This window comes from Balaenoptera physalus, assembly GCF_965194825.1.
Source record: "Balaenoptera physalus genome assembly, chromosome: 15".
In the NCBI taxonomy this organism is placed as follows: Eukaryota; Metazoa; Chordata; class Mammalia; order Artiodactyla; family Balaenopteridae; genus Balaenoptera; species Balaenoptera physalus.
Genome location: NC_138894.1, coordinates 3,465,284 through 3,486,393, shown reverse-complemented (window position 1 = coordinate 3,486,393; position 21,110 = coordinate 3,465,284). Strand labels below are relative to the sequence as shown.

Here is a 21,110-nt window from a genome sequence, read left to right as displayed (position 1 = left end):
TGCAGAAAACTATAAGACACTGATGAAAGAAATTCAAGATGATACAAACAGATGGAGAGATATACCATGTTCTTGGACTGGAAGAATCAACATTGTGAAAATGACTCTACTACCCAAAGCAATCTACAGATTCAATGCAATCCCTATCAAAGTACCACTGGCATTTTTCACAGAACTATAACAAAAAATTTCACAATTTGTATGGAAACACAAAAGACCCCGAGTAGCCAAAGCAATCTTGAGAACGAAAAAGGGAGCTGGAGGAATCAGGCTCCCTGACTTCAGACTATATTACAAAGCTACAGTAATCAAGACAGTTTGGTACTGGCACAAAAACAGAAATATAGATCAATGGAACAGGATAGAAAGCCCAGAGGTAAACCCACACACATATGGTCACCTTATCTTTGATAAAGGAGGCAAGCATATACAGTGGAGAAAAGACAGCCTCTTCAATAAGTGGTGCTGGGAAAATTGGACAGGTACATATAAAAGTATGAAATTAGAACACTCCCTGACACCATACACAAAAATAAACTCAAAATGGATTAAAGACCTAAATGTAAGGCCAGACACTATCAAACTCTTAGAGGAAAACATAGGCAGAACACTCTATGACATAAATCACAGCAAGATCCTTTTTGACCCAGCTCCTAGAGAAATGGAAATAAAAACACAAATAAACAAATGGGACCTAATGAAACTTAAAAGCTTCTGCAAAGCAAAGGAAACTACAAACAAGACGAAAAGACAACCCTCAGAATGGGAAAAAATATTTGCAAACGAAGCAACTGACAAAGGATTAATCTTAAAAATACACAAGCAGTTCATGCAGCTCAATATCAAAAAAACAAACAACCCAATCCAAAAATGGGCAGAAAAACCTAAATAGACATTTCTCCAAAGAAGATATACAGATTGCCAACAAACACATGAAAGGATGCTCAACATCACTAATCATTAGAGAAATGCAAATCAAAACTACAGTGTGATATCACCTCACACTTGTCAGAATGGGCATCATCAAAAAATCTACAAACAGTAAATGCTGGAGAGTGTGTGGAGAAAAGGGAATCCTCTTGCACTGCTGATGAGAATGTTAATTGATACAGCCACTATGGAGAACAGTATGGAGGTTCCTTAAAAAACTAAAAATAGAACTACCATGTGACCCAGCAATCCCACTACTGGGCATATACCCTGAGAAAACCATAGTTCAAAAAGAGTCATGTACCACAATGTTCATTGCAGCACTACTTACAATAGCCAGGACATGGAAGCAACCTAAGTGTTCATCGACAGATGAATGGATAAAGAAGATGTGGCACATATATACAATGATATTATTCAGCCATAAAAAGAAATGAAATTGAGTTACTTGTAGTGAGGTGGATGGACCTAGGGTCTATCATACAGAGCAAAGTAAGTCAGAAAGAGAAAAACAAATACCGTAATGCTAACACATATATATGGAATCTAAAAAAAAAAAAAAAGGTTCTGAAGAACCTAGGGGCAGACAGGAATAAAGACTCAGACGTAGAGAATGGACTTGAGGACACGGGGAGGGGGAATGGTAAGCTGGGACGAAGTGAGAGAGTGGCATGGACATATATACACTACCAAATGTAAAACAGATAGCTAGTGGGAAGCAGCCGCATAGCACAGGGAGATCCGCTCAGTGTTTTGTGACTACCTAGAGGGGTGGGATAGGGATGGTGGGAGGGAGACGCAAGAGGGAGGGGATATGGGGATATACGTATGCATTTAGCTGATTCACTCTATTATACAGCAAAAACTAACACAGCATTGTAAAGCAATTATATTCCAATAAAGATGTTAAAAAAAAATAATTTAAACAAATTTTTTTTCTAGAGAGAACCCATAGCTTTCACCAGAAATAGTTTTTAATGACCAAAGGAAAAAAAGATCTAAAAGCACTGCATCCGAATTTTAGAGTAAAAATTGACGTTCTCATGGAAAAGTCCCTGTCTTCAAAGGGCCTTGTATGTTTGTAATTAGAGTTAATTACTCAGCTGAGATGAACTGACATTAGATGTTGACCTTCTTAAATCAGTAAGATATAAGTATTTTTTTAGACACAGAAGAAAAAGCACACATACCTTTTTTCCAAATCTCTGATTTTCTCTCTTAGTGGTTCAACAATCTAAAACGAAAACAACCAGAATCAGTTTTAAAGCAGAAACCCAGTCCTCCGCCACGTTCACCCACTCTGATGTTCCCGACGGACAGGGCGTGATGTGGAACAGATTTTAATTCCTTCTAGGATTCACCTCCAGCTCGAGGTTTAGTCAGACCCCGTGACTCACGATCCTAGAATCGAGATGCTGAACCGCGTGCTGGAATCTCTTACTCCAGAGACGCCTAAGCTCTCAGGAAATTCACCTTTGTCCTTCCCGACCTCACGGGCAACGTCAAAGGTGGTTCAGGCTCGCGAAAACAGGCGATCACCACCCCCGCTTCTCTTCAGGTGAGAGAGAGGACCCCCGGGTGCTGCCCCCGCTGTGTCGCCTGCCCTCAGCACCGCGCCTGCCTCGCAGGCCGTGCGTCCACCGCATTCGTGGGCCAGGGCCGGGGCTGCACAGGACGACCGGCACGTGCCTCCACATCACAGTGAGCGGCCCCCAGCCCTCCCGCAGCCCATATTACAACAGTCTGTCTGCACCGACACTGGACTAAAACACGAGCAATTATTTTAACCAGAAGGTGTGAAGTGGGCTAGAGTTGCCGGCTTTCAGTGAGGCAGGCCGCAGCCTCCCCTCCGCTCGTACGCCCGCCCTGCTCTGTGTGTCCCCGGGTCCTCGCAAACGAGTCAGGCCATGCTTCCTGTTGGCACCTGCTCAGGTGAGTGGAGGCCGGCCCCTGCCCCCATCCCTGGGGAAGGTTCTCACTGCCATTCCTCTAAGGAAGCCTGGAAAGGCTCCCCTGAAAAGTCACATAAGAGCGTAAATCCATCTTGCCTGTAGGGCAGAATTTAACACACTGCACCTTTACAAATGGACAAATGCTGACACAGAGGTGCGGCCACAGCCTAACAAACAGAAAGTCTCTTCTTCAATGAGGGAATGATTTCTTGCGAGATGGTTTCAGAATCAAAGGTCAACATCAAGCGGCCACAATAAAGGTACCAGCACAAGCAAAGGGACTGAAGTGGACAAATAAGCAGGAAAAGGAGGAGCAAACTTTGAAAAAGAGACTAACCTCTTCAATCTTGCTTTCAATCTTGAGTTCACCATTTTCCTGGATGGACCTGTTGAGTAGAAAACTACAAAACTGAGACCCATTGAAAGGCTTTGTGACTCCAAGGTGTATTTCTGACCAAATCACCGCAACACAAGTCGAAGGCTGCACGTCACCCCCTCCTCCCCAAGAACCCGTTCCGGGCACCCACCCCCCAGGATGGGAGACTGGGGGACCAGACAGCCGGCCGGGGAGGAGGGGGCTGGGGGTAGCTCCTCAGCCCCGCACCCCAAGCTCACCACCTCCTTACGGGGCATTTCTGTTAAACTACCCCGTACCCCAGGCTCACCACACCTTACGGGGCGTTTCTGTTAAACTAAGACCATCTCACTTTCACATTCCACCCAACACGGGATTTTAAATTAGAGGCAGGAAGTGTGTCTATAGGGAGTACAAGTTTCTCTGCTGGGCTTTCCTGGGATTTAATGCAAAATGGAGTTTTTCCAAGTGCAAAGACAGAGCTCCTTTAATGGGACCTGAGCAGCCCTCCAGCCACACACAGGGGCCTCTGTCAGGACACACACCAGCCCCGGTGGGAGGAACTGGGTCAACAGGGCCCCAGCCGCCCTGCAAGCCCCGCTGGACGTGAAGAGCCCAGGGGGGGCAGAGCTACCCTCCCCGGCTGCCCGCAGCTGCGCTGACTTCCCAAACCTGCTGTCACCGCAATGCCACTGCTGCTCTGACTGTCACACCAAGAAATACAAAGTGGAGGGGATTTTTCTTTAAATGTAAAACTGTACTCACGGCACCAAATTTGTTTTTACAGTGAATGCTTATAACTTTCGCTGATTTTTTTTTTTTAAGAATACTGACACAAGGATTGGACTTTTACAAGTGTCCCTCATGCTCTGTTGAGCAGCACAAATAATGCTCACTCAGGCCAGGAGGTCCTCGGGCCCTCCCTCCCCGGGACGGACAGTGGTCTCAAGTTTCCACTGGTCTGCTCCTGGGGGTGAGGGCAGCCTTGGTTTCCCTAAGAGGCTCTGGAAGGGTGCCCCTGAGTGCTCTGCTCAAGCCGCCCAGGAATGCCATTTACATTTCAGGAGCCTGAAAGCTCAGGTCCACCCTCTTCTGTCTACAAGGCCGGAAAGGCCTGAGGCGGGCACCACCAAGGAGCCGCCACGGCGGCCGCGAGATCCACCGTCACGTCTGAGCTGGACTTGGGTCAGCGTGATAACCAGAGCGTCCTCCACCAGGAGAGAAGACGAGCTGGCCGTGTGAACAGCAAGAAGCTCAGGTCCACTTTTACGTCGTCCTCGATCAGGGTGTATATATAACAATGACGTGTGTCCTTTCAACCCAAACATAACGGCCGAGTTATTAAAAACAATTACCTCATGTTAACCAAGTTGCCCCAAATAGCTGTAAGAGAAAGAAAAAGGAAAAGTCAATATTTAAGTTCTCCAACTAATACAATATTAATTTTTAACCAATATCTTAAAGTTGGCTATGAAAACTATAGCTCATGAAGACAATAAAATGCACACTCCCAAAATAGTAAGTCCTGGGACTTCCCTGGCGGTCCAGCGGTTAGGACTCCGTGCTTCCACTGCAGGGGGTGCAGGTTCGATCCCTGGTCGGGGCACTAAGACCCTGCATGCTGCACGGTGCGGCCAAGAATACATACATACATACATACCTACATAAATAAAACAATAAGTGCGACTAAACATAAGCGAAAAGATGACCCTATATACCCCTAACTCTGGCATAACCTTTTGGGGCCTGGAGTGCCATGGTGCACGTGCTTTGATACGCAGTACGTCCCCAGCCTTTGAGGAAGAGCCAGTCATGGGAATCAAAGAACTGCAAGAATAAAAGAGACCCCAGGGCTCAGTCCAACCTCTCCCCCTCAAATGGCGATGAGACAGAGACCCAGAGAGCTACAGGATGGCCTGGCCCTGTGGCCGTCCTCTCTCTCAGCCCTCACCCAGCTCCCCTATATCACAGCCTCGTCTGCTGGGCCACCTCCTTGACGGCAGACACCTGAGTAACCGCGTCTAAACCAGTCCGGCTGCCGCAGTGGATTTTACCGGGGATGACTTTACAGACACACTAGACCACGACACGCACTTGAAGTTACCGACCAGAGGGTACCTCACAGAGAGACGCCCACAGAGAACGGTGCCGCTAAAGCTCTGTCCGCATGCCAACACGGCCCCCATGTGACCACTCCCACAGGGATGCACAGCTCCTGAGGCCAGGCGTGCTCAGGTGCCGCCAGATGCTGGGGAAAGCAGGGAGCAAACACACGCACACCCTGGAGTCCGGGGCTGGCAATTCCGTGAGCTTGGGAAGGCCCTGAGGTGAGGGGCGACCCTAGGCATGTTCTCACTGCATCTGCCGATACCCAGCGGGGGGCTAATAAACGTTTACTGCAGAGTTCTCAGTGTCCAAAATCATGCTCCTTGCGAGATATCCCCATTGTGAACAAGGGGCATGATGAAATCATAAAAGCACAGCCCTCTTCAAATACAAGAAGAAACTATGATCAAAAAGATAAGCAATAAATAAGTAGAAAGTGGCAAGTAAGCAAGAAATGGGAGAAGTTAAAATGAAGCTTTACTGTATTCATTACTCATTAGAAAACAAAGAATGTTCATGCCTTTGGACCATGTGATCTTACTTTTGAGGATTATCCTCAGGAAATAAGTATACACACAAGAAAGCTGCCTTCACAAGTCACGGCCTTATTTATAATTTAAAAAAAAAGAATAAACCAAAATACATTACAATTGGGGAACTATTATATAAATTATGATATAGCCATTCACGTGATGAAATCATAAAGTCATTAAATATGACTGTAACAATTATCAAAAAAGATAAGCGATAACAGACGTTGGTGAGGGTGTGGAGAAAAGGGAACCCTGGTTCACTCACTGTTGGTGGGAATGTAAACTGGTGCAGCCGCTACGGAAAACGGTACGGAGGTTCCTCAAAACATTAAAAACAGAACTACCACACGATCCAGCAATTCCACTCCGGGGTATTTATCCAAAGGCAATGAGAACACTAGTTCCAAAGGATACGTGTACCTCTATGTTCATTGCGGCACTATTCACAATAGCCAGGATACAGAAGCAAGCTGAGTGTCCACTGACGGATGAATGGGTAAAGAAGACGTGGTGTATATACGCAATGGAATCTGATTCAGCCATAAAAAGATGGAAATCCTGCCATCTGCGGCACCACTGCTGGATCCTCAAGGCATTACACCGAGTGAAATAAGTCAGAGAACGACAAATACCGTAGGATCTCACTTACATGCAGAATCTAAAAACAAACAACAAAAACCCAAGCTCACAGGTAGAGAGAACAGATCAGCGGTTGCCAGACGTGGGAGGTGGGAGGTGAGGGATGGGTGGTGTGAAATGGGGTTTAAATAAGTCCTGGGGATGTCGTGTACAGCACGTGACTGTAGTTAACAACACTGTCCTGAGTATTTGAAGGAAGCTGCTAAAACGGTGAGTCTTCAAAGATCTCATCACACACGCACACAAATCTGTAACTGTGTGGTGATGGATGTAAAGTAAACTCATGGTGATCATTTCCCAATACACACGCACACTGAATCATCACATGTACACCTGAAACTAATAAAATGTTATATGTCAATTACATCTCAATAAAAATATGGCAACGAAACCATGCTGCAACGTGATAATGCAGGTGTGACAGCCCCAGACAAGAAAATATATCTGCTACTAAAAATTACACAGAAAAAAAAAGACCGTCTGAAGACACCAAAATACTGAGTTCAAGTGCTGACGTTGACTATTTTTTCCTTGTATCTATGTGCCTACCTTGCTTTGTAAAAAGGAGGGAAAAGATTCTTGAGCCCCTGCCAAGCTGCATGCCCCCTGTCCCCAGTCTCTATCTGGGTCACTGCTCACCTGGGATGCCAGGAGCCCGTGAACCAGGAGGTGCAGACCCTGGGACACTTGTCTTCACTGGGGACCTGAAATGAGTACCTTGTCTCATTCTGGCTTTAGGATTAGCTCCTCATCAAAACAGCCCAGAAGCGTCCCCCTCTTTCTGTGCCAGGGAACTAACTGCACACGAGAATGACCCGGGCCCTAAGTTGCCTTCTGAGTGGTGACAGCCTTTTGACCATCTTCTCAAATCATCCCACGGTTATTAGTTCATTCCATTTTCCCCTTCTTAACCTCTTCTTGAATCTGTTTACAATGTCTATTTTGGAGACATTTCTCGGTCCTCCTGTGGTCACTTAGACCACTTGAGAGCAGGTAAGGCTGCCATCCCTCCCGGGAAGTAGACACACGGCCTCCCAAGTCATCCCCCGCTGCCCCACCAGGGCTCTGCTTCATGGTCTCTCCCTCGGGAAGCGCGGGCGGCCCTGGGATCTGCTGGGGAAGACGCCCATCGCAGGAGCTTCCCCGCCCTTTACAAACGGAAAATAAGGACCGTGGGTGGGTAATGCCCCTCCGCAGGCACCTGGACACGCACCCTCCTCCCCAGCTGCTCCTCCCCGTCCAGCCCAGGGCTTCGTGACCCCCTCCCCTCTCCTCACCAGCGGACCTCCTTGCAGCCCCTGCTCCCACGGGACTCGGCACCTCCTCACCACTTCAGCTCCATTTACAGGGGTCTCTGGGCACCTCGCCTGGGCACTCCATTTTCGGGACAGCCCCTCCCCCCCTCCCTGCCGCAGGGGATGCTGTGGCCCCCTGTGCTGCCATGGTGACCACGGCACCCCTCTTTTTCACTGGCGGCTTACAGTGGGTCTCCCTGCAAGGGCAGGAGTTTCCTTATTCACACTCAAAACACCAAGCACGGGCAGGCCAGGCACCAAAACCAGCCAGACGGAGGTCAGGGAATGTTCTTCCTTTCTTACAAACATCACTTGCTTAGTCCTTTTTATCTTCAGAAGCAGAGCCACCTTCTGGGCTCAGAAGGAGATGGATGCCCTGGGAGGAGAGGGCAGCAGAGGTCCCTGGGGAGGGAAGATGAGGCTGCAGGTCAGGGTGGGCCTCAGGGGCTGTGTTCCCGACAAGCTCCCCCGAGGATTCTGCCCATGAACTGAATGCGGGCACCACTGCTTCCCCTTTGGTAGCTGGCCCGTGGTTAGCAGGTGACCAGCATCACTCAGTGTGGTGAAGGCAGCAGGTTTTCAGCACCAGAGGAAGCAAGGTGTGAGGGGCAGATGGGCAGGGGAGAAGTGAGCTGAAAGCAGAGGACGGGGCGTCAGGATGGGCCGGGAGGTCAGGGCGGGTGGGACACGGGTGTTGTCACAGGGTAAGAGCTAGGGGGCGGCTGGGGGAGGGATAACGGCTGGGCCAAGCGCACTCTCGGCTCCCCCTCCATCCCACGGTGACGGGGAGAGGTGTCTAACGGGGGGGCAGGAACGGAGGTCTGCAGCAGGAGGCCGGCAGCCCCAGCCTGGGTCTCGGGACAAGGCCGAGGTGGCGCAGGGACTCGGTGGCGCTGGAATCACCCCAAGGGCCTTCCGAGCTCACCGTTTCCAAGCCCGAGGTCACGCTGTCACTCCCACGTCACAGCTGAAGACCAGAGACAAGAGGAGCACCTGTGACCTGTCAGGTCACCCCACAGCCGTGTGACCGGGCCACGCGGGGGCCTCGTGCCCAGGCCTGCGTGGCCCGTCTAGGGTCCGGGCTCATCCCCACTCCCACGAGACAGGCGCCTTGTTCTCCCCAAACCGGCTGCTAAGCTCATTCCCCCCAGACGCCCGTGGGACACGTGATCAAACCCAAACTGAGCATCGAGGCCTCGTGAAATCCTCAGGGCCACGCAGCCCACTGACCGAGGAAGATGCGCCACCTGCGCAGGTAAGAAACGCTTCATCCAGAGGTGGATCCACAATGGAAACCCGTACCGCCCAGGCTCCTGGGCTCATCCCAACCACGCACCGTCTGCAGAGCAAGTTCTAGGACGCCGCAGGGCGGGTGCCTTCCCCCGGCCGCCCGTGCTCCTCTCGGGTCCCGAGACGGGGCTCAGCAGAGGCCAGGCCCAGCCCGTCCGCCGCACTCTGCAGCGTCAGCGTGACGTTCAGAGAGCGAGACCCTCCCTGGTGCCACAGCTGACACATCCCATCAGAGGAGGGGTCCTGGCCCTCCCCGCAGTCTGGGCAGCCGGTCAGAACCAGCGTGCACGTGGGCCTCGGTTGCTGAAACACCGGATCCTGCAGCCCAGGGCCACCCGGCAGGACCACGACCGCCCGAGGGCAGACAGGTCAACCACGCCGGCCGAGCTGTCCTCAGGGGCAGACTTGCCAGCCGAGTCTCCGGGAAGGGGACCCTCCAGCCCCGCTGTGTGAGTCCCGACCGTCAGGCTAGACGTCACCAGAGAACAGACTCTGCTTTTCAAATTCCCACCCCACAGACCCATGAGCGTGGTGAAACAGCCGCTGCTCTGTGCCAGCAAGTCCTGAAATGGTCGGTCACGCAGCGAAACAACCAGAACCAGAGCAGAGACAGGTGCTTTAATCTCCCATCGACCCAGGATCCGGGCAAAGTTCCTCCCGCCTGGGCAGAAAGGGTGGCTGAGGTCCCAGGGGCCCCCATCCCTACCACGCAGGCTGCCTGCCTTGTGTGATCACAGCATCAAACGCGCCCAGGAAAGAGGAGCCCTGCTCACCTCCCACGAACCCTGACAACTCCGGCCCCCGAGGAACAGATATAGACCCCGCGGTGGCTCAACTGAAGGCCTTCAAAGCAGACAAGGAAAAGCATCCTAAACCGATCAGAGGGTTCACATCAGAAGATACCATTCTGTTTAAAATTCTCCAGATAAGGCAGGGGGCTGTCAGAGGAGGGCTTCCCCGCCTCCAGGTCTCCCTAAAACTATCAGGTGCTGAGGGTCAGGCAGCATCACACACGAAGGGCAGCAGCCACGGAACGGGGAGCCCTCCTGTCCCCCGACCTGAGGAGAGCTGGCCCGGAACCCTGCCCAGCCGGCCGGGCCTGTGTTCGTGCCAGCCGTTACACAGAACGGAAGCTGCCCAGATGAGGCGGTCTGGGGAACCCCAGCAGGCTGGCGGCTGGCGGCTGGCGTCCTTCCCAGGCCATGCACGGAGGCCCTGCACCAGCCCTGCTTCCCTCCCAAGACGCCTCCTCCAGGACGGCCTCCGGGACGAGCCCCAGCACAAGCCCTCCAGCTCCCCACCCTGCAGCCTCCAGAGTCCCAGCTGGGGGGTCCCAAAATTCGGCAAAGAACACCTGTAAGTGACTTACTCCTTCCCAGAGACTTTCCTAAGAAAGCTGCCCCAACATTTCCATGGGAAAAATTTTTGCCCCGAAGTGGTTAAAAACGCAAGAAACCGTGGGCGTTGTAGATAACATCGGTCCCTTTAGAAAGTCTTTACATGTAAAAACGTCACTTATTAACTGAGATGAGAAACTTAGTAGAATCCATTTCTGTTTGTTCACACTAGACACACATTTAAAACGTCATGCAGGTGTATTTACGCAGAAGACAACCTGAGAAACATGAGAAAGGCCTTTCTAGGCTCTGGTATTACTGCAATTTCCACAGCCGGCAGGGAGAAAGTCTGAAATAAGTTCCCTCAGGTCTGCAGGGGAGCCAAAGTGTTACCTCCGTCCAGGTAGGGCAGCACCACGCTTGCAAAGTGCAGGGTGACCAATGAGATCCCCGAGCCGGTCAGTCAGTAGAGACCCCAAACCCAACTGTCATCTCGAGGACTCCCGCTGTTTGAGGAGCCTGGAGAGGGGACAGCCCCCAGCCCCTGGGACCCTCGAGGCAGACAGGGCAGAAGCTCATTCGGACCAGAGCTACACAGCGTTTCCCCGGGAGCCCGTTGGAAATGCAGATTCTCAGGCCCCAACAGGGCTCCCCAATCAGAAACTCAGGGGGTGGGGAGCCATCGGGGTTTAACAAGTGCTCCGGCCAATCTCCCCGCAAGCTGAGAGCCCACCTCTGTTCCCCTCCCTGCTCAAGGCCGAAGGCTCCGTGTTCTAAGACAACCGTTAAACAACTTCTTCACAAAACAGAAACAGACTCTCAGACATACAAAATAAACTTAGTTACCAAAGGGGGAAGGGAGGGAGGGATAAATTAGGAGTTTGGGATGAACATATACACACTACTGTATGCAAAATAGGTAACCAACAAGGACCTACTGTATGGCACAGGGGACTATATTCGATACCTTGTAATAACCTTCAATGGAAAAGAATCTGAAAAGGATATATGTATAACTGAATCACTTGGTTGTACACCTGAAACTAACACAATATTGTAAATCAACTGTACTCCGATATAAAATAAAAATTAAACTAAAATAAAAACCAAACCGATGTCAAGAGCCCTCCCGCCTCTCCCTCTGTGACGGGCACAGCTCTGGATGCCCCCCTCGCCCCAGGTGGCCGGCAGACCCTCGCGGCTCCTCCCCCAGCGAGTCCCTCTAGCCCACGGCCCCGGTCGCGTGCCGGCCCCCCTCGTCAGGCTCCGGCCACCGCAGGACGCGCGTGGCTGTGCTTCCGTGTCCGCCCTCCCACGAGGCGCTCCTGCCTTCTCTGCAGGTGACTCGTCCTCGTCCCGCTCCTGCTCCGGATTCCAAGTCTCCAAACCACTCCCATCGCCCACTCCAGTGATCGAGAACTCTGGAGCGCGTGCCCCACGTGTACTACACGTACCGTATTATGTTCATCACAACACGGACAAAGGCAGAAAACGGAAGAGGATGAAGGGAGACGTGTACACACACACGGAAGTTCCACCGTGCGGGGTTCCGTGGGGCGCACCCCTGAAGCCAGCCCCACGGGACACCCCACCCGTGCCCCCCAGGGCTCCCCCCGTCCCACCAGGCTCACACCTGCCAGCCCACGCCCGGCAGGCAGGAGCCCAGGAGGGTGCACAGCTGCGGGCGACACTCAGCCACAGGCCCGGGGGCAACGCACGTGGCGTTTGGCCCCGAGTCTGAACATCTGGGGCAGGTGGATTACATCCTGGCTCCTCAGCCGCACGGCTCTGCTCCGACGGCAGCTCCTCTCACTGAAGGGTTCCCACCAGGTCAGACCTCCAGCCCTGCCTCCCGGCCCCGAGGGCCCCCAGTCCCTGCGCCTGTCACCTCCGCCCTGGGCTCCAGGGTCCAACCCCGTGCACCTCCCAACCCGCTGACCCCCAGGCCTCCAGGGCACCGCACCCCTCACAGCCCAGGCCTCTCACCTCCCTCCGAACACCTGGACCACGTTCTTAAGAACCACGCGGGGAAACGGAAAAATCGTCCTAAGATCTGTTTCCACCCCCAGAACACCGCTGACCCCAGCGTGCGGGGTTTCCACACCACCAACCAGCTCTCCGGCCCCCTGGACGCTAACGACCTGCCCCGAGCGCTGACCCTGCAGGTGAGGGGCTCAGGCCCACAGGACAACGCACTTCACCCCACCAGGCCCGGGGCCTCCTGTGCTTCCAACCAACCAACTGGCTGCAAGTCAGGGCTCCACGACCCCCTCCCTGGGTTTGATAATTTGCTAGAAAGGCTCACAGGACTCAGAGGGACAGTCTCCTTACGACGACCGGCTTATCAGGAAGGACGCAGCTCAGGAACAGACGAATGGATAGTCTCGGAGGGACCAGAGCCTCCACGGCCTCTCCGGGCACCACCCTCCCAGCTCCTCACCCACCGAGGGGCGCGTCAGACCTCACTGTTGAGGACTTTTTACAAAGCTCCATCTCCAGCCCCCAACCCCCTTCCCAGAGGTGGAGGGGGGTTGAGGCTGACAGTGACCTGCCCCATCCCAGGCCAATCTAGGGCCCACCCTGAGTCACCCCCAGGCAAAAACTCGGGGTGATCAAAAGGGACATCTTAGGAACAACAGAAGACACCCCTATGGCTCAGGAAACCCCAAGGGTTTTAGGAGCTCTGTGCCAGGAACGGGGACCAAGACCACAGATATCTTCCTCGGAACCACTCGAGGCGTGAGAAAACGGCTGCAGCCTACCTCACAAAGGACAGTGAACACCCCCGATGTGTTAAGAGCTCTTAAAAATGAGGGGAAAGACGACCAAAAACTCAACAGAAAAATGGGCAAAAGCTGAACAATTCTCGGAAAAAGATACATTAGCATCCTTCAACACTTGAAAAGATGCTTAACGTCACTCCTATGTAGAGGACGCACACCGAAGCAGGAGAGACCACTTCTGCCTGGTGAGTTGTCCACAAGCTCTGATGGGGGTGTGGGGAAGACAGCTGTTCTGGGGCATGGCTCGGGGGACCACACGCACAAGCTTACTCACTGCAGCAGTACTTCCAAGAGCAGAGTATCTGAAACAAGGAAAATGCCTTGCTCAGGAGCCTGGTCACGGAGAACGCAGGGCACACACACAGGAGAGACACACAGAGCAAAGGTGAGCTCCATACGCTGATACCAGAGCCTTCCAGGAAATACTGTGCAGGAAAGGAAAAGAGGGCAAGATGGTCTACGTGACTCACTACCTTCTGGTAACAATGAGTAGCAGGTGCATGTATACACACAGCCTAACGCCTGGATTTGCAAAAAGAAACCAAAGATGCATAAAATGGACTAACGACAGTGGGAAGAGGGTGGAGGCCAGGGATTGCAGCAAGACACATCTGCACGTAGCTTTTTATTCAGTGTGACTTCTGAACCATGGAAATGGCTCACACACTTTAACAGTCAGAAAGAAAAAAGAAATCCTAAAATAAACGGAACACAAACAGAAAAAAAAATAAACCTGACTTGTATCAGGCGTAGAAAAACATGTTTCACGGAGCTTTTGAACACAATAACTGTACCCCCTGAGCGAGAGAGATTCTAAGGACAAAAAGAACTACAGAGAAATTCTGAATTTTCTTAAGCTTGTCCTTGGTACTGGTAATGAGGCAATGATTCTGAAACTGGTATGGCTGGTAGTACAGAGCAAATGAGTTTTTCCTGATGTCAGAAACAAGATTTCCATAGTGGGAGGGAGGAAATAGCAATATGGGAAGTGGGCAGGGGAGGAAGAACCCCATTATGATTTAAACTGGGGGCGTCGGCATAAACTCACAACTGGAAAACATTCATACCTGTCCCGGCTCTGTCCACTGCAAGAGCTGGAAGCCAGGACACCTCAGTGAGTGCTCGGACCCCAAGTTCTAATGCACACTCTCCACTGAAAGGAAGCAGGGCTCCTTGGAGAAATGGCCGATTCCAGCTTTGGGGCACAGAAAACACAAGATGAGCCTGGAGCATCTGGAGATCAAGGAAGTGCTCAAAGACAGAGAGAACCTCTAGTCCTTAGTGACTTAAAAAAAAAAAAAAAAAAAAAAGAGGGGTATAAATTGATGGTGGTCCTCAAAATATGTTCACATCCTAATTCCGAGAACCAGGGAATCTGACCTTACTTGGAAAAAGGGTCTTAGCAGGTGTAATTAAGGATCTTGAGACCAAAAGACCACCTCAGATTATCCAGCTGAGCCCTCGATCCCGTGACCAGTGACCTTATAAGGGACGGAGGGACCTGACAGACAGCAGGGGAGGGGCCACGGGACCAGCACCGGGAATGAAGCACCCGCAGCCTGAAGGCGCCTTCAGGGGACCACGGCGGCCCTGCCGACACCTCGACTTCTGACTCCGGCCCCCAGAATCGTGGGAGAATCAATTTCCCTTGTTTTAAAGCCGCCTAGTTCCTAGCAATTTATTACAGCAGCCCCCAGAAAGCTAACAGAGAGAGAGAGAGGGAGGGAAAGAGAGAGGGAGGGAGAGAGAGAGAGAGGGGGAGAGGGAGGGAGGGAGAGAGAGAGAGAGAGAGAGAGAGAGAGAGAGGGAGGGAGAGGGGGGGAGAGAGAGAAAGAGGGGAAGGGAGAGGGGGAGAGAGAGAGAGAGGGGCAGGCCTCGGTCTCTGTGTCCAGAAGAACGCCAGTTAATAAACAGAGGAGGACTTAGAGAATTTGAAAGTTGCCGTTTTTGTGATCCCCAATATAAACCTGACCCAGGCGAGGACTGGCATGGATGCGGAGCGCACTGGCTTGTAAGTCTCCGGGAATCCCTGGCTGGGTCCTGGGAAAACGGATCCTGGAAATCAAGTGGCCGGCAGCCAGCCCCTCCCGGTGTCAAACTCAGCACTGACAGTGGACAAGCCTGATGTAATGCACATCGACCAGCGTTATCATAAAAATATTTACCTGAAGTTAATCCTGAGGAAACAAGCAGGTAAGTCCAGAAGGCTGGACGTTTCTAAAGGACAACCAGCCTGTGCTTTTAAAAGGTAAATGTCTTGAAAAAACAAGAGTTAGAGGCGTAACAGTGATATGTAAACCCTGACGGGATCCTAGATTTAAAAAAAAAAAAAAAAAAAACAGAAAAGGCTGTAAGGACATTTATGGTACCACGGGGGCGGGCGGAGGGAATTCAAATATGGACTGCATATCAGATGATACTATTTATTGTTAATTTTTAGACTATGATAATGGTGATCAGATTACATAGAAAATGCAGATCTTAGGAGACACATGTTGAAGTATTTAAACATGAAGTATTACTATGTCTACAACTTTCAAATATTTCAACAAAGAAGTATATGTAAAAATGAAAAGAATGAGCAAATGTGGGGAAAAAAAGAACTGGCATATGTAGGCCGAGGGTTATTTGGGTGGTTGCTGAATTATTTTTTCAATACAACAGAGATTAGGTGTAGAAATTCTTACAGTAGGTGTCGAGGGTCAAAACAATTTCCAGGTTGCCCCTCCCGGCCACCAAGAAGGTGGGGGGAGAGTCTAGGCTCCTCTTCCTGGGTCGGGGGGGACCCTGGGAACCTGCGGTAACAAGCATAGTGACCGCTGGGCTCGGGGGAATCTGGAAGCACCACTTACACAAGTTCGCCTGTTTTCCCCTTTTGTCCTCTCTTTTCCCCCAGGAGCCCACTGGCATCACCATCACCTGTCTGCTGAGCGACTTAACGATCGCCAATCATGGAGGGCTCCTCAGACCAAGGGCAAAACTACTCTCACAAAAGTCCCAGCTCAGAGAAGCTTGATGTCTGTTATCACACGTGCAGAGCTAACACATGTAAAACATGCTTGCACGTGGTTTTCAGGGGTGATTTAGCGTCTTTTTGGTGGAATAACAGGGACAGGAGAGGAAAGCACCACAAATACAGTGTCCTCCCAACAAAACCCAGGACACACCCAAACCTAAGTGAGCGCTGTTGCTGTCACAGCCCGGGATTTCAAGAGCTGAAGGAGTGCCTCTGAAACGTCAGCAAGCAAGCTTCGCCTTTGTTCTGTCGTTTCGGGTATAAACCAAGGTGTGCAGGGGGATGGGGACAAGCGCTTCTGGGAGGTGGAGAAGAAGGAAGAGGGCAGAGGAACCAGGAGAACGGGGAGCCGGGGGCGGGTCGCGTGGAGGAGGCTGGAGAAGGGCCCTGCCCGCTGCACACGTACGTGGGGCACCCTGCCGGCTCCAGCCCCCCCCACCCCCGGTCCCATCTCTGCAGAGGGGAGGGCAGAGGGTCTGTGGCACGGGGCCCCATCAGCTGGGGGACGATCAGGGTACGGCTCAGCCCCGCAGCCCTGCCATATGCCCGGGAGAGCCGGCACCGCCGCCCGGAGGATGCTGAGCGCTCCACCAACCAGTGAGGCAGCTGACGGTCCACGGGGCAGCTGGGGCCCCCCACCCGCCCAGGACCGATCGTGCAAACAGAGCAGACGGCCCAGCATCCCGGGAAAGCCTCCAAGGAGAAAGGAAGCCACCGGGGGAAGAGACTCTCCAGGGGAAGAAAAGTGAGCCAACGACCACCATGCAGAGGAGACCCTGACACAAAGACCACGCTCTTTGGTTTTTTAAATTCAGGGAGAAAGAAAATGCTCACAAACAAAACATGGTAGCAAACATAAATGTTCTCAATCACTAAAAGAGTTAGATGACAAAGTTTCCAAAAAGTAGGGCAAAAGTCTAAAATGACAGAAGAGACGAAAGGAAGAGGACTAGACCAGGCCACCCCACACCGGAGGGTAACGCTCCAAAGGACAGCTCGGAAGGTTCCCAGAACCACAGAGCGAGGCTCCTGGGCAGCCAGGCTTGGAAGCACCCGGCACGTGGGCACACGTCACCAGCCGGCGCGCACCCCTGGGCGGGTGGGTGGGCACGCAGGTGCCCCTGACCCCCTGCGGCACGGAAGCCTCACTCTGGGAGGGGGCTCGACATGCAGAGCACGGTGGTCCTGAAGGAGGCCAGGTATCAACCGCACGTGCACAAATGCACACTCGGGGCACACGCGAGTGCGGAGGGGCCGAGCTGAGGCGTGCCGTGGAGGATGGCGCCGGGGGCAGGAGAAGGGCAGGGCCTGGGATCTCCCGGAAAAACCAAGTCACAGAGAGACGGAGCTGGCTCGAGCCTCGGCACCAGGACCCAGAAGGGATGGAGCCTCACCACCCACCTGTCAAGTACATGTGAAGACAGAGAAGACACGGCCAACGCCTCCCAATGCTCCTCCCGTGACCTCCAGCTGAAATGAGGCGGTGGCAGTCATGGGACAGCATCTCCAGGCCAACGGGGCTGAGGGGCTGAGGCCAGGGCCACGAGGTCCGAAGGCCCCTCCTCAGGGAGCTCGGGAGGCTGCTCAGTGTCTTGGGGGAGAAAGACATGAGCGACAAAGCTTGCGGTCCAACAAGTGTAGGGCCTGGAGAGCGGAGTCATTAGCTCCAGGAAAAAGAAAAGGTGCTGTTCACAGGGCTCAGGTGAACAACATTTAGTCATGCGCATAAACACTAAGTGCTGAGCTCCTTAAAATCACACCGCATCTGCGTGGGTTGGTGGGGGAAAAGCAAGGAGAATAAACAATCGTCTTCTAAAGAAGAGAGCCACTAGGTAGTATCTAGAATTCTACGGCACAAGGACAAACACCAAAATCATCAGCTCAAAGAAATGAAGTGCTTGCCTCCGGGGAGAGGAAAACCGTGCCTGGGGACACCAACAAACCCGGCAAAGGCTATTTGACTTTAACTCTAGCCCTGTCAAAAACACTAAAAGTAATTCCAGCTGAGTCTCTGCCTAGGGATCTACCTAGCAGGTTGGCATGACTTTCAGACCTCTGAGCTCTTCCAAGGAGCTAACAGCACTGATCTAAGTGCTACAAGGGCTGAAATCCCCATTACCGAGAAGAAAACACATGCATGGAGAAGAACCTCAGTGCAGTGCGAGCTGGCCCATGCTCAGCCCCTGGGCCTGGACCGAAGAATTATGTGCCAGCAGGGACGCTGGGCCCGCACGGGCACAAGAGCATTTCCAGAAGGGGCTGTGTGTCACCTGGGAGCAGGGGCGTTTTCTCAAACAAAAGGGAAAGATTATTAACAAGGAGAGCAGAGACTAGACGTCACAGGCATCGTGGCTCACAGACGCCTTCCATGTTCTCGGATGCTCTCAGCAGGCAGCCACAATGTCATGCTTTTCCCTGCGAAGTGTCCGGGACTTACCATCCCTGCTTGTTACCAGCACTGCCTCCACCCTAGTCTAAAACCTCACAGCTAAACTCACCCGCGTCGGGAGCTGGCACGAGGCCTCCGCCAGGCCTGCCTGCTCCAGCCCGCCTGCCAGGGCAGCCTCGTCGCTACTTCGTGTCCATACTCCAGCCACACCACGGTTCTCCACATTCTGAGGACACGCCCTGCTCTTGGCCGCCACAGGACCTCTGCACATGCTGCTCCTTCGGAACCCACCCCTCCTCCGCCTGCCTAGTCACTCCTACACACACTTCACTTCCCAGCTCAAGCCCCCGTGCATTCCCTCCCTTCCTTCCTACCTGTTCGTAATTTAACTCTCATTTGGATTAGCATCTAATTCGTGGCCAACTCAACTCACCTGCTTAGGCCACAGGTTCTAAAGTGGGGTCCCCAGACCACACCAACAGCATCTGAGGTGAAGCTATTAGAAATGCAAACGGCTGGGCCACACCCCAGATCTACTGAATCAGAAACTTGAGGGGAGAGGCGGCAACCTGGGTTCTGAAAACCCTCCAGGTGACTCTGACACAGAGCAGTTTGAGAAACACTGCCCAGGTGTTTTGCACTCCTTGGGGTCCTCGGGGACTAAGCAGAGGGACACGCAGCAGTAAGGGCTGGACGGACAAAGGTTAGGGCTCAGTAGGATCTCCTGGTCTACAGAACGGTGAACGACATCCCACAAACCCCTAGCTTCAGAGGACCCAAAATCGACATGGAGCTTGCTGCAGACCTGCGTTCCAGCCCCAGCTCTCCGGCCTTGCCGGGCTCAGGTCTTGGTCTCCATAGCTTATCATCTGTGTGGTCATCAGTAAATCTACCTGATTTCTCTTGGCCTTAACAGACTCACCTCTAGAAAGGGAATAACGACAGTACCTATTTCCTAGGATTGCTGAGATAGTTACAGGAGACAATGAAACAGGCTCACGCACCTATGGGGAAGCTCGCAGACAATTTAGATATGGTAATTATTGTCCTAACGACAGTTACACAACTTAAAGCGGTCTTTCCCCTGGGTTCTCGACTGTCTCACTCAAGACTGGCACAGCTTCAGACTAGTTCTTCCTCCCTTGAAGACTACTCCCAACTAACTGCCCCCAGCTGGGCTGCAGCAGACAGGCTGGGTCTCAATCACCCGCATCTTCCTAGAGCTCAACTGAAATCACTTTGCCGCGCCCCCCTCACCTCGGGAGTCAGATCTTGGTAACTCAACCGGTGAGCAGGTGTTTCGTTTCAGAGTGTATCACCTCGTGGCTAGGATTCAAACGAGCTCACTTGGTCCAATTCTGGCACTTGGGGAAGTATTAATAGCAACAATGAAAATACATTCCCATCGAATAGATTTTTTTTTTCTTTTTAAAGGGACAGCTTCTGCCTCTAAGAAACCACAGGGTCTACCCTCTGCCTGCAAAGTGCCCCTCCTGCCCTAGGTCCGGCAGCCGCGGTGAGTGATGACGGGAGAACCACACAAACTGGAGCGGCGCCGGGATCCCCAGCGCTGCGCCTCCGTGCTGGGCCGACCGGCACCCGCACCCTCCGGTCCTGGGCGCAGAGACCCCTGGGTATCCGAACACCTAGGCGCCAGGACCCCGGGCGCGGACACCTGGGCGGGGGCACCCCCGGGCGTCCAGAAACCTGGGCGCCAAGACCCCGGGCGCGGGGACCCCCGGGCGTCGGACCCCTGGGCTCGGCCGCGGGCCGGCGGGGTCCGGCGACACTGGGCTCCCCGGCAGCCAAACGCGGAGTAATTTTCCTAAGAGCAGGCAGCCGGCGCGGGGGCTCTGCCAGGCGACAGCATTCGCACCCCCTAGTCCAGCCCGGCGACGCGGCACGCTCGGGAACCGCTGCCCGCAGCCCCGCGTGCGGCGGGGCAGCCGGGCCGAGGGTCCGCGCCTCCTGTCCGGACGGCGGCCGCGCGTGCGGAGCGGGAGGGAGAGACGGAGGGAGGGAGAGAGTAGGCCGCGGGCGGGAAGGAATAGCCGGCACACTCACAGGCCACGTAGGCGAGCAGCGCGATGCCCAGCAGCAGCTTCATCCTCCTGCGGCTGACGGCGGACGCGAGGCGCAGCAGCGCCTGGCTCAGCATCCCGGGCCGCGCGCTGCGGCCGCTGGGCTCCTTGAGCGGCTGAGGCGGGGGCGGCCCGAAGGCCCCGCCCCGCGCCCGCTTCCTGCCGGCGGGGCCCGCGCGCATGCGCCACGCCCGCCCCGCCCCGCCCCGCAGGCGCAGTGCGGCGGCCCCGGCGGGCGGCGCGTGCGCGTGCGCGGTTCCAAGCGCTAGTCGTGGGCCGCCGTGGGCGTTGTGCTTCCGAGCGCTCGGGGCGGACTCGGGGATGGGCAGGTGTTGGGAGTTCTTTACCGGCTCCCTCTGAAAGCCGACTGTTCTCTCGGCTTCTTTACCTAAACACCAATGAAG

The 21,110-nt window shown here is 53.4% G+C and overlaps 1 protein-coding gene across 3 annotated transcripts in view; it reads right to left on the bottom strand.

Moving 5' to 3' along the window:
• UXS1 (UDP-glucuronate decarboxylase 1) overlaps positions 1–20,870 on the bottom strand; it is a 78,952-nt gene extending 58,082 nt beyond the window's left edge. The window contains exons 1-4 of one of the 3 annotated variants that reach the window (XM_082426384.1): positions 20,690–20,870; positions 4,593–4,620; positions 3,220–3,283; positions 2,121–2,164 (exon numbers count right to left, since the gene is read on the bottom strand). In XM_082426384.1, coding sequence (XP_082282510.1) covers positions 2,121–2,164; positions 3,220–3,283; positions 4,593–4,620; positions 20,690–20,783 — 230 coding nt within the window. In that variant the 5' untranslated portion in view covers positions 20,784–20,870. Of the gene's footprint in view, positions 1–2,120; positions 2,165–3,219; positions 3,284–4,592; positions 4,621–20,689 lie in introns of those variants that run through there. The other 2 variants (XM_082426385.1, XM_082426386.1) reach the window with 2 other exon arrangements.
• Between the last annotated feature and the right edge of the window lie 240 nt (positions 20,871–21,110).